The sequence below is a fragment of the Peromyscus maniculatus genome, chromosome 4 (assembly GCF_049852395.1).
Source record: "Peromyscus maniculatus bairdii isolate BWxNUB_F1_BW_parent chromosome 4, HU_Pman_BW_mat_3.1, whole genome shotgun sequence".
In the NCBI taxonomy this organism is placed as follows: Eukaryota; Metazoa; Chordata; class Mammalia; order Rodentia; family Cricetidae; genus Peromyscus; species Peromyscus maniculatus.
The window spans coordinates 114,086,021-114,100,183 of record NC_134855.1 but is presented as its reverse complement, the minus strand read 5'-3'; the positions used below and the strand labels follow the sequence as shown (position 1 = coordinate 114,100,183).

At 40.9% G+C, this 14,163-nt stretch overlaps 1 protein-coding gene across 7 annotated transcripts in view; it reads right to left on the bottom strand.

Moving 5' to 3' along the window:
• The window catches only part of Plcb4 (phospholipase C beta 4), a 182,640-nt gene that overhangs the window by 62,787 nt on the left and 105,690 nt on the right, over window positions 1-14,163 (bottom strand). For all 7 annotated transcript variants that reach the window (XM_076570709.1, XM_076570710.1, XM_042276307.1 and 4 more), the window contains 5 exons: window positions 10,633-10,741; window positions 7,212-7,422; window positions 4,844-4,937; window positions 2,166-2,245; window positions 1,599-1,683 (listed from right to left, as the gene is read on the bottom strand). In XM_076570709.1, the coding sequence (XP_076426824.1) occupies window positions 1,599-1,683; window positions 2,166-2,245; window positions 4,844-4,937; window positions 7,212-7,422; window positions 10,633-10,741 (579 nt within the window). The remainder of the gene's footprint in view (window positions 1-1,598; window positions 1,684-2,165; window positions 2,246-4,843; window positions 4,938-7,211; window positions 7,423-10,632; window positions 10,742-14,163) is intronic.

Below are 14,163 nucleotides of genomic sequence, written 5' to 3'. Positions count from 1 at the left end.
AACAGATGCTGCCTGCTACAAGCTGTCTAGTGGAACTGGTCCTTTCCCTAGGGATATACATACATAATACATACATACATACACACATACATATGCATATATATCCCTTCATTGAGAATATAATGACCTTTCCCCAAAAGCAAGCTTCTTCTCTTGCCCAAGAAAATAGGAAGAGGGTGCAGGCTAAAAAAACAATAGTAATAAAATAAGTTAAGGATGCTTCTTAGTATGGCATCCCTCAGAATCAGCTTCTTGGACAAATTTATTTGAGAGCTAGCTCTTGCAGACATCAACAGAGGAGTGGAAAAATAAGACAAAGAAGAGACAGCCAGTGAGGGATGTGTTATTTAGATGCTATCACTGGGGTCACCTGAGGGTGGTGCACAGGGAGTCCTGTAGGGATCCCAAGGGACAGAAGAGAACAAGTGTTCAGAAGTAGCCGCTGGGAATACAGAGTGAGGGGACTGGTGGGGGTGTTCATTCTCAGACACTCCGGCCTGTCCCTCTCGTGTGAGGAGAGCCTGACCAGTGACCAGAGGTTACATTCCAGCAGAAAGCTGTAGGCGCTATCGGCCAACAGTCAGGTCAGGGGGTGGAGGAAGAGGGAGTGGTGGGAGGACCTGGGCAGCACCTGCCACGATGCTTCAGCAGGCCTCAGAGTCAGGTGGGGAACAAAGGATGCAGCCTTGTCTCCCACGTGCTTTCGGCTGCCACACCTTCCTTTGGGAAAAATTCATGGTTAAACCAGCCAAATTATTCACACAGAGCCAATACCCTCTTGTTGTCTGCTGCCCTATCCCTCTCCTATTGTCTGATGCTCCCATGTCTGCAGGAGGCCTGAACACCCCAATAAAACACTAACTTTAGTAAGCCTGGTTTCTTGTGACATCTTTTTATAGTGCATCTTATCCTCTTGGACATTATGTATCCTGACAGAAATCCAAAGAACTCTCTGGAACAATTACACACGCGTTCTTTAGACTTCATAAAGCCCTTCTATGGACCACAGACTCAATAATAGCGCCTTTATGAAGAAACTGGCAGGTATACAATGAAGCTCAAACATGGCCATGTGACTTTGCCTGAGTATTTATTTTGGAGTTGGGAACTTGAACTTTGGGTCTTATGACATCAGTTTGGACCACTTCCCACAGCAACAGGCTCCCATGAGGTCTGAACCCTGGGTGCACGTTTGTTTACCTGGAGGGCTTTAAAAATACACCTGCTTGAGCTGGGTCAGTTAGAAACAAACAACATTGTAGGTGGGAGCCCTAGTGCAGGCGTTTTTACAGGTGTCTGAAGTGACTCAGTATGTGGCCAACACTGGGAAGCACAGAGAAGCCTGGACTCTTGGCTTGGAAGCTTTATGAAATTTAAAACATGAGACCTCAAGAGCATCCAGATTAAACTGAGCCACATGTTTACTTTATGTGCCTCTCAACATCCCTCTGAAGCACGATAAAAGCTTTTTGTACCAGAGAATCTAAATAAATATGAAAATCCTTAGTATTCATCCTCCAGTGCTACTTGACCCCTGAAAAACACATTTCAAAACAAATCCATTCATGCTGGAAATATGGTTTTCTAAAAATACATACTGGATGTGATTCGAGTGCTTGTTTCAACAGGAGATCCCCAAATAGATCTTCACAATACTTGGACATCTTGTACTGTTGATATTTGCTGGGGAGAAAGAAGTGGCATTTGTAAATTCAAATGTCCATTAACTCTCCAAGAATGAGATATCCATCCCTATAACCAAAGACTCCCGCTTTGCTAAATTCAAGGCTGTTTTCATAACACTAACAGGAGCTATACTTTTAAGTACCATACAAACTTTAACTGGTACAACTTAAAATTAAAAACTGGCAAGAAAAATATAAAAATACCATCCAAGTTATTGCCAAATTTTTCATCTCAAAGGAACTTTAAACTAGGTGTCCCAACTTCTGACCTTTTGTTTGCAGAAAGCATTACTGAGCCACAAGAAGATGACTTCTTGGTGGGCAGGGCTGGAATAACTGTGTCCTCACTGCAGGATCATTTGCTACTTAGCCCATCAGACAGGAAACTACTCAGTTATTAAAAAAAAAAGAATTAACAGCAGGAGCTAGAGATCTGAAACACCACCAAGTAGGGATGGGGAAAAGAAGGTGCTGTTATACCTGCAGTGGTTTTCAAAGGAGAGAATTACAGGATATTCTGACGTGACAAACGCTGTTTCCTTGATGGCTTGGATTACATCCTTTAAAGACAAAGAGTGTTTATGAGAGAAAAGAACAACAGATTTAAGGCACCTGACACTATTCAGAGACCACTAACTGGGTTTCTCAAGGAAGTCAACTTAAACAATTCGACCTGGAGAACACATCTGCTTACGCACCTAGGACACTGCTTTTCAATGAACCCTCTCTTTTATTTCTCCAGTGCTATTAAAATGATATTACTTGAGTGGTCTGCCAGCTCTCGCTTGACAGTGTGCAGAGCCAGGGAATCTGGTCCACCCCACCCCCTTTCTGTGGTACTCAGGTTTGAATCCAGGGTTTGGTGTATGTGAAGCAAGGGCTCAACCACTAAATCATGCCCTTAGCCCTCATCATTCTCCTGGAGGAGAACATAAACTTTGTACAGGAATTTTCATCGTAGCCCAATCTTCAATTCCTCCCACCTCTGAGGAAATGTGTTGGTGATAACACAAGGATTTCAGGAAACTTCTAATTGGCCTTCCTCTGAGTTTGGAATCATTTTGAACTATCATTCTTTGTTGATCCCAGTGTACTGGTGTGACAACTGCAAATTCGTTATTTTGTGTGAGCCTAGTGAAAAGTGGGTCTCTCCTGTGGTCAAGTAACAGGGGAGGCAAAAGAAGAGAGGGCTCTGGCTTCACTTTTACACCTAACACCCACTCCTAAGAGGCACAACACCTTCCTGTACCTTGCATCACATGAAATAGAAAAGCTGTAACCAAATGTTGGCTCACATGACTGTTTTAGAAAAAAGGACTTCAAACCAATGCTGCTACAGAGTATCACACTATAAAATCTACAAGTTCTTACTGGTCTGTGGCAAGCCGCATCACTCAGCAAGTCATAAAATATTTTTACAATAATTATCCATGGAAGTGCAGTTGAAGTGATAAACCTGAAAATATTTTATTGAGACATTCTTAAGAATGCAGCAGTCATTCTTAAAGTTTATTCACAGGTAAAAATGACCACGAACTTAACTGTCTAGAGTAAATGGTAAAGAATTACTCCTGGAAGAAAAGTTTGCCATTGCCTTCAGAGTCTGCTTTCCTTATGGGTGACTGTTTTCTATGCTGCTTCCTGACTGGGCTTCTTAATCTCCTGGAGAGGACACCACTATTCTTTGTCATTTAATGACCATATAAATTCACACCTTGTCACTTTAATACACTCTTGATTCTTCTTAGGATGCATAATCTTGAATTGTTGCTGATTAAAAGTCACCAATACCTTGGCTAAGATGGATGGAATGTTCCACATACAGAATTGAGAGAAGCATCATGGTTCTGGAGACACTGGTGATTTCACTAGTAGGCAGAGCTAAGAGCCATTGTTCCAGACATTCTTATTATCTTTCCTGAACTACACAAACCAGCAGGCACAGATGTATCTGACATTAGCCAACACAGAGTTTATTACCTTTGGTGGGCTACCATGGACATATGGAAGAAAACACTAAGAGTCACACAAAGAGACCACCCAAAGGTTGTAGGAGGTGCCTTGTTTATTAACTACGTATTACTTTTGGAAAGGAGCCTTGGTTGTGGGGGGATTTCTCACTGGTCACAGTACTGAAATGACCATGGTTTCTGATGGTCCTGTGAATTATGGTTTATTCCTTATTCCAAATCTTCTGAAAGTGTCGAGCCCAAGTTATGGTATGGCTTCCAAATTGAGAAAATTTCCTAACAATCATTCACAATACCAACCTCATTATCTCATTATTTTAAGGCTCATTTATAAACTTTCTCTTTCTATGCTACCTTGGAGTCTTTCAGGAATAATAGAAAGCCAGCAAGAAAATAGGCAGATGTAGAAGCCCAAATTACTCAGGGTCAAAGAATCTGAGCTTGCTTTACCCAGCAGAGTTGCATAAGGGGATGATTTGACCACAGGTGTTTGGAAGAGTCTACACTTGGCTGTACAGTGTGCTTTGATTTAGTAAGGGGGAGGAATTTTGCCCCACCCCTTGGCATTGTTATAAAAAGCCCTTTTGAAAAGACAGGAGGAGCTGGTAGATTTTGATCCAGGTCCTCCCGAAGCTATCCTGTGTTTCTGTCTGTCTCCTCTCCACTATCTTTCTATCTAAAAGTTTCTTATTCCTCTCTCCTCCTCATAAGAACCTTTTAAAAGGTGAGAGTTGGCTTCCCACAGATGGTGCCCTGAACAGGGACTTGGGTTCAGCGACTCCCACAGGTAGATAAGAAGATTATTTTTTTTAAAAAAATGTTTTTGTTTATTTTGATGAGAATAGTTCTCACTATATTTCTCAAAATCCTGAACTAAAGCAATCCCCCTGCCTCAGGCTCCCAAGTAACTAGGCTATATGTGTACCCAACTGTGCCAAAAAAATTGTTTTGGGGTAAAACTAGGTAGACTCTGCTAAAGGACCTCATTACATTATAGTCATCATTTGAAAGCCAGAAAAATACCATGAAGGGAATATTATATGACCAATAATATTTTGTCTTGAAATGAGAAGATGGAAACATGAAAGTACACTGCTTGAGAAAATGAAAAAAAGAAAACTGTTTCCTTGTTTCCTGCATTTGCACAACAGTCTGGGAAAGCTCTGACTGTGAAATTTTAAAACCCACCTTAAAAAGGATGTCCGTACACATTGCTTTTCCGTGAGTTATTATTGGCTCCTGATCTTCACCTTTTCCATCCCAACAGTCAAGTTCAACACACCTAGAAACACAGTCAGATTACAACACTGAGCCCTTACCAGGAAACGAAGCACAAAGTCAAAGACACATCAAAATAAGTTGCTTCCTTATAGGTCAGAAAACTGAATGAATAACATGGGTTATTTCATGGATGCACAGGTTAAAACTAGATTTCACTTCTCACAATGGTGTCATCAAAAAAAGGGCAGTGGACGAGATTCTGAGATGGAATGCATATAATAAGCTACATGGTTCTCAATAAAATTGTATTGAGGACCAAGCTGCAATAGAGGACAATGGAAAATTTGCAATATAGGCTGGGTTTGGGTGATATTAAAATTTATTTATAAATGCATGGAGTAGAATAATGTTACTTTTGCCATGCTAGGGAACTTTCTTGAGCTGGGCCTGGTGGCACAGGATGGTAACTCCAGTTTCTTAAGAGTTTATGGCCAGCTTGGGCAAGTAAGTGAGATTCTTTCTCAAAATAAAAAGTGAAATGAAAGCCTGTCAGGAGAAGAGCCCTGCCTCGCAGGCAGAGAGCTCTCAACGCAGACCCCAGGACTGAGCAAGAAATGCTCATGCTGTTTTAGGATTCAGACACAGATATTGAGACAAAGCACATCCATGAAGTAAGTAAGGATAGAGTTAATCTCCTTTGTAGCACTTTTATATACAGAACACAGTGAGCTTTAAAAAAATATTTCCAAAAACTCATAGTACAACTACATTTCTTTTTTTGTACAAAAATTTCTATTTTTGTAAAACTTTAACATTAAATATTTGCTTACTTCTATAAAAATCACTTTCTGTGATCTCTCCTTAGAAAACTAAACTTTTGAGCTTTACATTAAGCAGCCACATTTTATTTTTTTTTTTATTTTGGACAGTGGTAAGGTTTGAACTCAAGACCTTGCACAGGCTAAGCAAATGTTCTACTACCAAACTAAATTCCCAAGCTCTTTTGTGCATTAAATTAAACTAAATTTGTAATTACCTACAACTAGTAGGAAACGTAACATGGCTTATTAAAATATATGTATTTTCTTGTTTTATGATTTTGAAGTCGTATTTTAAAGTCACAGTAATTAAATGCATTTTGACCCCTAAGATGACTCGAGACTTTTATGTGATACCTTCTATACTCACTCAAAATAAAACAAACACAATCTGTTAAAGAGAAATGTAAATGTTTTTTTTTTCATTCTGGTTACAATTTTTTATTTCAGAGAAAAGTAAATTGCAATAATCCTCCCTTATCTATGGTTCAGTTAACTAGGGTCAACATTGGTTTGAAAAATATAGAATGCAAAGTGTTGTAGAATATTATTTTAAGGCGTGTTACTTTTGTTTATGTTGCACTTGTTTAACTCTGTTACTGTGCCTGACTAAAACACCTGATGGTCTAATAAAGAACTGAACAGCCAATAGCAGGGCAGGAAAAGGACAGGCGGGGCTGGCAGGCAGAGAGAATAAATAGGAGGAGAAAGCTGGGAGAAAGGAGAGATCAAGAAGTGAGAGAAGGAGGAGGACTCCAGGGTCCAGCCACCAGCTCACAGCAAGCCACGGGGTATAAAACAAAGAAAGGTACACGGGAATAGAAAAGGGAAAGCCCAGAGGCAAAGGACATGAGATGATTTAAAGTTAAGCAAAGCTAGCAAAAAACAATCCAAGTTAAGGATGGGCACTCATAGTTAAGAATAAGTCTCCGTGTGTGATTTATTTGGGAGCTGGGCAGCAGGCCCCCCAAAAGACCAAAACCAACAACAACAAAGTTCTAGAAATAAACAACTTCTATGTTTTAAATTGCATACCACTGTGAGTAGTGCAATGGTATCATTCACCAGCCAACTGTCCTGCCTAGGAACTGGATCAGTCCAATGCCCAGCGCATCAGTCTGTTTTCACTACCACCTGTCAGCTACTTAGAGGCCTTCCTTGCTATCAGAATGTCAGGGAACTACAGTGCTTGTATTCAAGGAACCCTTACTTTCACAATGGCAGCTGCAAGGTGAAAGGTAGTGATACTACCAATGTTATCACAGTATATCTATCCTTGGAAAAAAATTTAACATCAATGTTGTTAAGCTCTCTGTGCCTAATTTGTAAACAGAACTTCATCACAGGGACTCATAAATTGGGGGGAGCATTGATATACGGAATTCGGTGTGAGCCATGGCTTAGCAGATCCAGTGGGCATCTTGGAACACTGGAGACTGGAGGGTCAAGGGGAGGACAACGACAAGTCTAAAGGTGCCACACGTAGACAAAGCAAATCGCCATCTTGAGTTCCAGACCTGCAACCGGCCAGGAGAACTTGTCGGTACATTTCCACTGAAGACTTTCCGCCAAACTGCCGGCCGGTGAGATAGGTGTTGTGGGAAGAACTGATGAAGTAGTGAGCCAGGGGGTGGTCCATCTCCTGGTAGAGTTCTAAGCGATCTAGGAAGACTGGGGCATTTTCATCTGACATCAGATACCTGCAAAACCCGTCACTTGATATGAGGCCTGCAGAGAAAGAAAATCTGAGTGGCGCCATGGCTCTGAAGATGCTCGTCTTATATTTTACCCAGCCAAGTTGAGGCAGCTTAAAAATAAGAGCAGAAACAACTCCATTTTTTTTTTCCTCGAGAATCTACACCTTTCAGAACTTGAACAAAATACAAAATTACACATTATAAGCAGCACAATCTGTGACAGTCCTCCAAATGAAGAACTATGCTGTGAACCACAGTGGCGAGGGACCTCTGGCTCTCCTATGACCACCCTCGCCTTCTGCTGCCCATCTCCTGCTTCCTCTGGCCAAGTGGGGAGCGTGCTGGCCCAGGAGCATCAGGATTGGTAACTGAGAATACCTGTAAGAGTCTAAGTCACTGTTATTTTCATTCAGTTGGAGGAGGGGCCTTTCTTAGAAATGGTTAGCTCTCCACCTTTAAACAATTTAATTCCTCTCTCTCTCTCTCTCTCTCTCTCTCTCTCTCTCTCTCTCTCTCTCTCTCTCTCTCTCTCTCTCACACACACACACACACACACACACACACACACACACACACACACACACACACACACACATTGGTTTTTCAAGACAGGGTTTCCCTGGCTATCCTGGAACTCATTCTGTAAATAGGCTGGCCTGGAACTCAGAGATCTGCCTGTGTATGCCTCCTGAGTGCTGAGATAAAAGGCATATGCAACCAAGCCCATATATTTATAAATTCATAAAATATATATATATATATATTCAAAATATATATATAAATTCAGTTTGTTGCTGGATATGTAGGCCATTTCTAATTACGACTCAAGTATCACAATGAAAGTTCCCATGCCCCTATCCTTGGCACATTCATTCATTCTAACAGCAAATACTTTTGAGACACCGGGATAGGTGCAGAAAAAAAGAGCTACATTCCACTTCTACAAAAATCACATATTATAGGTAAGAAACATGAATATATGAACAAATAAATATAATGCCATATTGGAAATAAAAGCTAGAAAGATGAAAGCTTGGCCGGGCAGTGGTGGCACACGCCTTTAATCCCAGCACTCAGGAGGCAGAGCCAGGTGGATCTCTGTGAGTTCGAGGCCAGCCTGGGCTACCAAGTGAGTTCCAGGAAAGGCGCAAAGCTACACAAGAGAAACCCTGTCTCAAAAAACCAAAAAAAAAAAAAAAAAAAGAAAGAAAGATGAAAGCTAAAAAAGAATGGTGGGATGCTGGTTTAAACATGTGGTCAGTGAAATCTTTTTAAGACTTCATACATGCATGGGGACAAGACACACAGACACATGGGGACAAGACACACAGACATACAGGAGTGGGGCTTTCCGGGAGAAGGATGAGCAAACGCAGAACTCTTGATGCAGGAGTGTGTATTCTCAATCCACTCAATGAATACCAAGTGGAATGAGCGTCATCTGGTAAAGTGGTGGGCAATGATGCTGGAGAGCAAGCCAAAGGCTGCATCTACCAGGGTTTAGTCCTAAGTACTTGAGATTGCTGTGTCGGGAAGCTTTGGTGCGGTAGAAGAGTCCACAATACCATTGGATAGTATTCTAAAAGGCTTACTCTGGCTGCCGTGTGGAGCACAGTACTGGGTAAAAAGCAGGATAAAGATGTCACAAACCAATTGGCATTGCCCCTTGGAAAGCACTGTGGCCTTGAATGTCTGAGAAGGAGAGAATGAAGAGAAGTGGACCTCATGTGTTTGGTGACAGATCATAAGTGATGTGAAAGAAATAAAAAAAAATACAAGGTGATTCTGACTTGAAAAGCTAAGTGAGTAGTGCAACCTTTTTTTAGGCTGTGAAAGGAAGAGGGATGGAGACAGGAAAATCAAACCATGCTGCGAATGCGCGTCTTTAACATGCAGATGAGCAGGCCTACCCCAGGCCCCTGGTTTACAATAGAGATTAGGACTGGAGGATTTACTCTGAATGTCCTATGTATACAGCAGACACTTGGAGAGGTACCCTCTCTCCAAGCAGAAAGCATGGAAGCAGCAGAGGTCTAGGCCCAAACTCAGTACTACTCTAACAGCCAGTATTTGGAGACTGTATGGGACACTCTCCAGGGTCCATACCTGCAAGTGGGAATGCTGAGCTACCAGAGAGGTACATTTTCTACTTTATGAGACCCTGTCCCAATCCCAAGGTTTGAGCTGTATTCTTACACTCATTAAGTTAAAGACAGGCTTTAAATTTCTGTCATTTGTGAAAGAGAGAAGCACATGTCTTAGGTGGTGTCAGTTATAATTAGACTTCTAGGTCTTGAAAGGACTTGAGAAATAACAAAGACACATATAAATCATTACATTATCACATTGCTGAGGAAGAGTTTCACTTGTCTTTTGCTGGAACAGAACACGACTGTCTTCCAGGTGGGTGAGGGCAGGAGGCACTTCTTATTCAATCTTGAGTTCCCAGTGTTACAGGTTTGAATGTGAAATGTCCCTTGCAGGCTGGTACCTAGTGGGTAGTACTGTTTTGGATGTTATAGAACTGACTGGTACAGGTAGGTCGATCATTGGGGGTGTGTCTAAGATCTGGATATTTCTGCTTGCTAGTTCTGCTAGGATGTGACCAGGTCCCTCACACTCCGGACACTATAGGCCTTCCTGCCATGACAGACTAACATTTCCTGAAAATGTGAACTGAAAGAAATCCTTTCCCTCACCAATGTTGCTTCTGTTAAGTATCCTGGTCACAATGACAAGGAAAAGCTGCACAAAGCAAGGGTAGTGGTGCCTGCCTCCCCCAGCGGGCTCACGGGAGCCAGGCTCACAGGCATGCCCCTGCTGCAGGGATGCACATCAAATTAAGTACTAAATGTGTCCAGCTTAGCAGAACAAAAGGGGGCCAAGGGAGGTGTGGGTTCTTGTGTGACGGAGATTCTTTTCAAAGATTGCACAGAGACTGCCTTTTCAGCACTATGCGAAATTAAAACAATGTAAGCATATTACAGGGGATTATCACTACAACGTGCTTAACAACACAGTACATCTTGTAGTGGTATACTTTAGACAGTGCGGATTCACTTGATAGAATATACAAATTAACTTAAGAGCAGGAAAAGAATAAATCAATTACTAATCTTTGGATCTACGCTGCCCCAAAGCATTAAGATATTTTAATTAAAATTCAAGGATTTTAAATGTACATTTTCTTGTCTTAGCAAAAACAAAATTTAATTTGTCTTCTTTTTTTCATTTATATTACCTTTTTTCTTCAAATCTTCGTCAGGCTCATACATCTCAATGATCCGCATTGCTCTTTTAGCATCATAAAATGGGAATAAAATTTCATTCAGCCGAGGATCTCGTTGATGCTATGATGAGAAAATAACTCCATTTAGACCCACGCTCCTCACCCTTGAATCAGGTTTCTAAGCATATAATTTGTAAAACAAGATCCATCTAGACTATCATATTTATAATTACAAAGATCAGATTTGCCTGCCTTCCTGGCTCTCTCCCTGAACTATACTTCAAAACGCCCTATCTGAACTGACTTTGTCGGGGCCTATGGTGAAAAAAGAGGAGATGTGTAATTCTCTTCCATTTTAATTTTGAAGAATGCATGACAGAGTGAGAATGTTAAGCACCGCTTTCTACTTCCTAGACCTTAGTAAGTGACTTGCCACAAATACGTGCAAAAAATGAGAGCAAAGGATCTTTACAGCACTTAAAAATTTACTATTAAGGCTAGTGTTAAAAAGTGAAACAAAAAAATAATTAAAATAAGCAACCAGATAATATACTAACTGGCGCAAAGCTCCAAAACAGTAACAACAAAAACTCTAATGTCAGAAAAGTAAATAGTTAAGTTTTAATCTGTCCTTCTCTAATAATAAGAGGTTCTTGAACACTCTGCAAACTTTGTTTTCTTGGGTTCACAGTTTTCCAAAATGGTATAATTGTAATGATGAAAATTAATCAGCACAGAATACTTATATGTATATATTATATAAAAACAAATTTAAAAGACAACAGCTGAGAGCATCTTCACTCTAAAACTGCACTCACTTTGCCCTAGAAGTCCCCAGTAGAGCGCATGGAAGAAGGCTCTTATGGAAGCTGCTGGTATCCACCTTTCTGAATCAGCCCTCAAGATGCATTTTGCATTGAAGGAGCAACACACTTTCTGCAGTGAGGCTGCCCTGACTTCCTGGAATGGTGAGAAGCCCATTTACCCATTCACTACCTGACTAATCTGTGTGTGCATGCTTCTGTTTATATGCCTGTGTGTGTGTGACTATGGGTACACACATGTCATGGCACATGTCTGGAGGCAGTGGGTCCACTAAACTTTCTTACAGTTCACTGTGGATGATAAGATTGCATTGTGTCCTCTCTCAAATGAATAAAAAGCAAACTTTCATAGAATGATGACCAATAAGTAGATGTGAGCAAGAATTGGTCAACAAATCATACTTTGGCAACAACTCTTTACCCAGATGCATGCACAGACTTTGCAATTTTATTAGAAAGATGCCTAAGAAGCAATTGGTACAAGTTCATATGGACCTTTTATCCCTGTTTGCTCTGGGATGTTCATCTGAAAAGGGAGCTATGTACAAAACAATATCTTTGGCCAATGGAATGGAACACTTGATTTTAATTGCTAAAGCACTGATGTCTCTAGATTCCCCTAGTCCAATTTAGTTAAAAGTGCTAAAGTGAAGGGATCAATATCTTTTTGACAGTCTATCCTGATGAAGCATCTTTCTGTTATACTATTAAGGAATTATTGATTATGCCCATGTAGACGATAGACTGGAAACTGTTACACTAACAACAGGCCTTGATACTTTGGAGAATAGTGATGGGATCTGCAGAGAAAGGGAAAGTGATGTGCACAGTGGGATGCTGGGCAAGGGAAGGCATGCTATACCCTGTAAGAATCTGATGCACCATGCAGCAGGCCCCAGTATTCAAGGGCATGAGGGTCTCCTCTGGGGGGAGAAGAATCATTTAAAAGCATTCAAAGAAATAAAATCCCAACCACTCTCTAGAGATCTTTTCCCCCATAAACAATAGCACTAAAGAAGATGGATAAGGGATGGAAATAGAGATCTTTTCCCCCCATAAACAATAGCACTAAAGAAGATGAATAAGAGATGGAAAGAATTCCTTTCATACCCAAGCATAGTTACAACCAGTTATCCTCAGTACCTGCCCTAGTGAAATTAAGTCTTTTGACTTAAACATAAGATTACTGTTGAGCATTTGGGACTTGGAGAAATGATGGGGCAAATTCATATGACTTAAGAAGTGGGAGAAAATGGGATATAGCTATGGGGAAGAAAACAGATGACAATGAGAAAAAGGAAAGGAAATTCAGACATTCTTGGGTGTTTTTACACTTGTACATACCAATGTGGTGCTACTTAAAATGGGGTATGTGGATGGCAGCAGCAACATTATCATCACGTAGGAGATTTTAAAGAACTCTGGGGGCCTCTCCTCAGATCTACTGAAACTGATTCCCTGGGTGGGAATTGTCTAGGGTGCAAGGAGGTCTAGTACGGTTCCCAGGTGATTCTGACTTGCTCAATTTAAGCATGACTACTGCTCTGGAGCCGGAGGAATGCCTGCTCAGCCCTGTGGGCTTAAACTCCAGTACTGCACAGGTTAGGTGTGGTAGAACTTGTCTGTGTAATTGCAGCACTTGGAAACCAGAGTCAGGAGGATCAGAAGTTTAAGGGCATCATATGCTACATAGTGACTTGGAGGTCAGCCCTCTTGAAAACAAAAGAAAGAAAGAGAGAAAGGAAGTGAGGGAGGGGGAGAGAAAGGGAGAGAGAGAGAGAGAGAGAGAGAGAGAGAGAGAGAGAGAGAAGAAAAACAGCAAAAACACTGCTTTAATCTGTAACCACATGCATTTTAATTCACTTGCATATCCATGACAAAAAACAAAAGAAAGAAAATCCCAAATAACTAAATTCTGCAAGGTAGGACTAATCATTTGACCTGTGCTCCTAATTAAGCTTTATCCATTAAAATGTAATTAGAGGGCATCATATTCATAAGACCACCCACCTAGTAGAAGGAATAGCCAGAAAAACAGCCCCTATTTATATTTGCTACCTAAGGGTTACAGTTTTAGCAAAAAGCTTTAAGTGCAGACAAAATAAAACTCCATTTTGTCTTTGTACCTGCTCTGCCAGATAATATAATCTTTTCTTTCACCCAAATCTTCACATTTTAAAAGGTAACAGAGCCTAGTCCCTCTGGATAATCCAGAGGCAGGGAAACAATTGGTAAGGTTTGCTTGATTGCTCATAGGAAGAAACAGTGCTGCACACAATCACATCCAGGTAACTTCAGAGTAACAGGATGCAGACGAGTTCGAGTCAGAAACAGGGCAGCATAGAAGTTCTTCACGGCTCTGAAACACCATCAGCTTCCACTCAGATAAACAACATGCCCAGGATCTCACTTCCTGGCACCCAGAGCTTTCTAAAAAACGAGGTTCTAAACAGCTCTAAAGAGTAGGTCATGGAAACCTGTGCCAGGCAAATGAGATCTACTATGGAGTCTCCACAACTCTGTCCTTAGCTTTACTGAGAAAAGGCATCAACTGATTTACTACAGGTGCATTGGGGGAGAAAGATGCTGCTCTAATATTTAAAAAAATGGTATAAAATGCTAAATGAATGATCAGCAAGGATAGGCTCACTCCCCTTTCCTCTCTCTTTTATCTTTCCATCAAAGAATAAAGATATTGAAAGAGAAAGATTGTAATTAA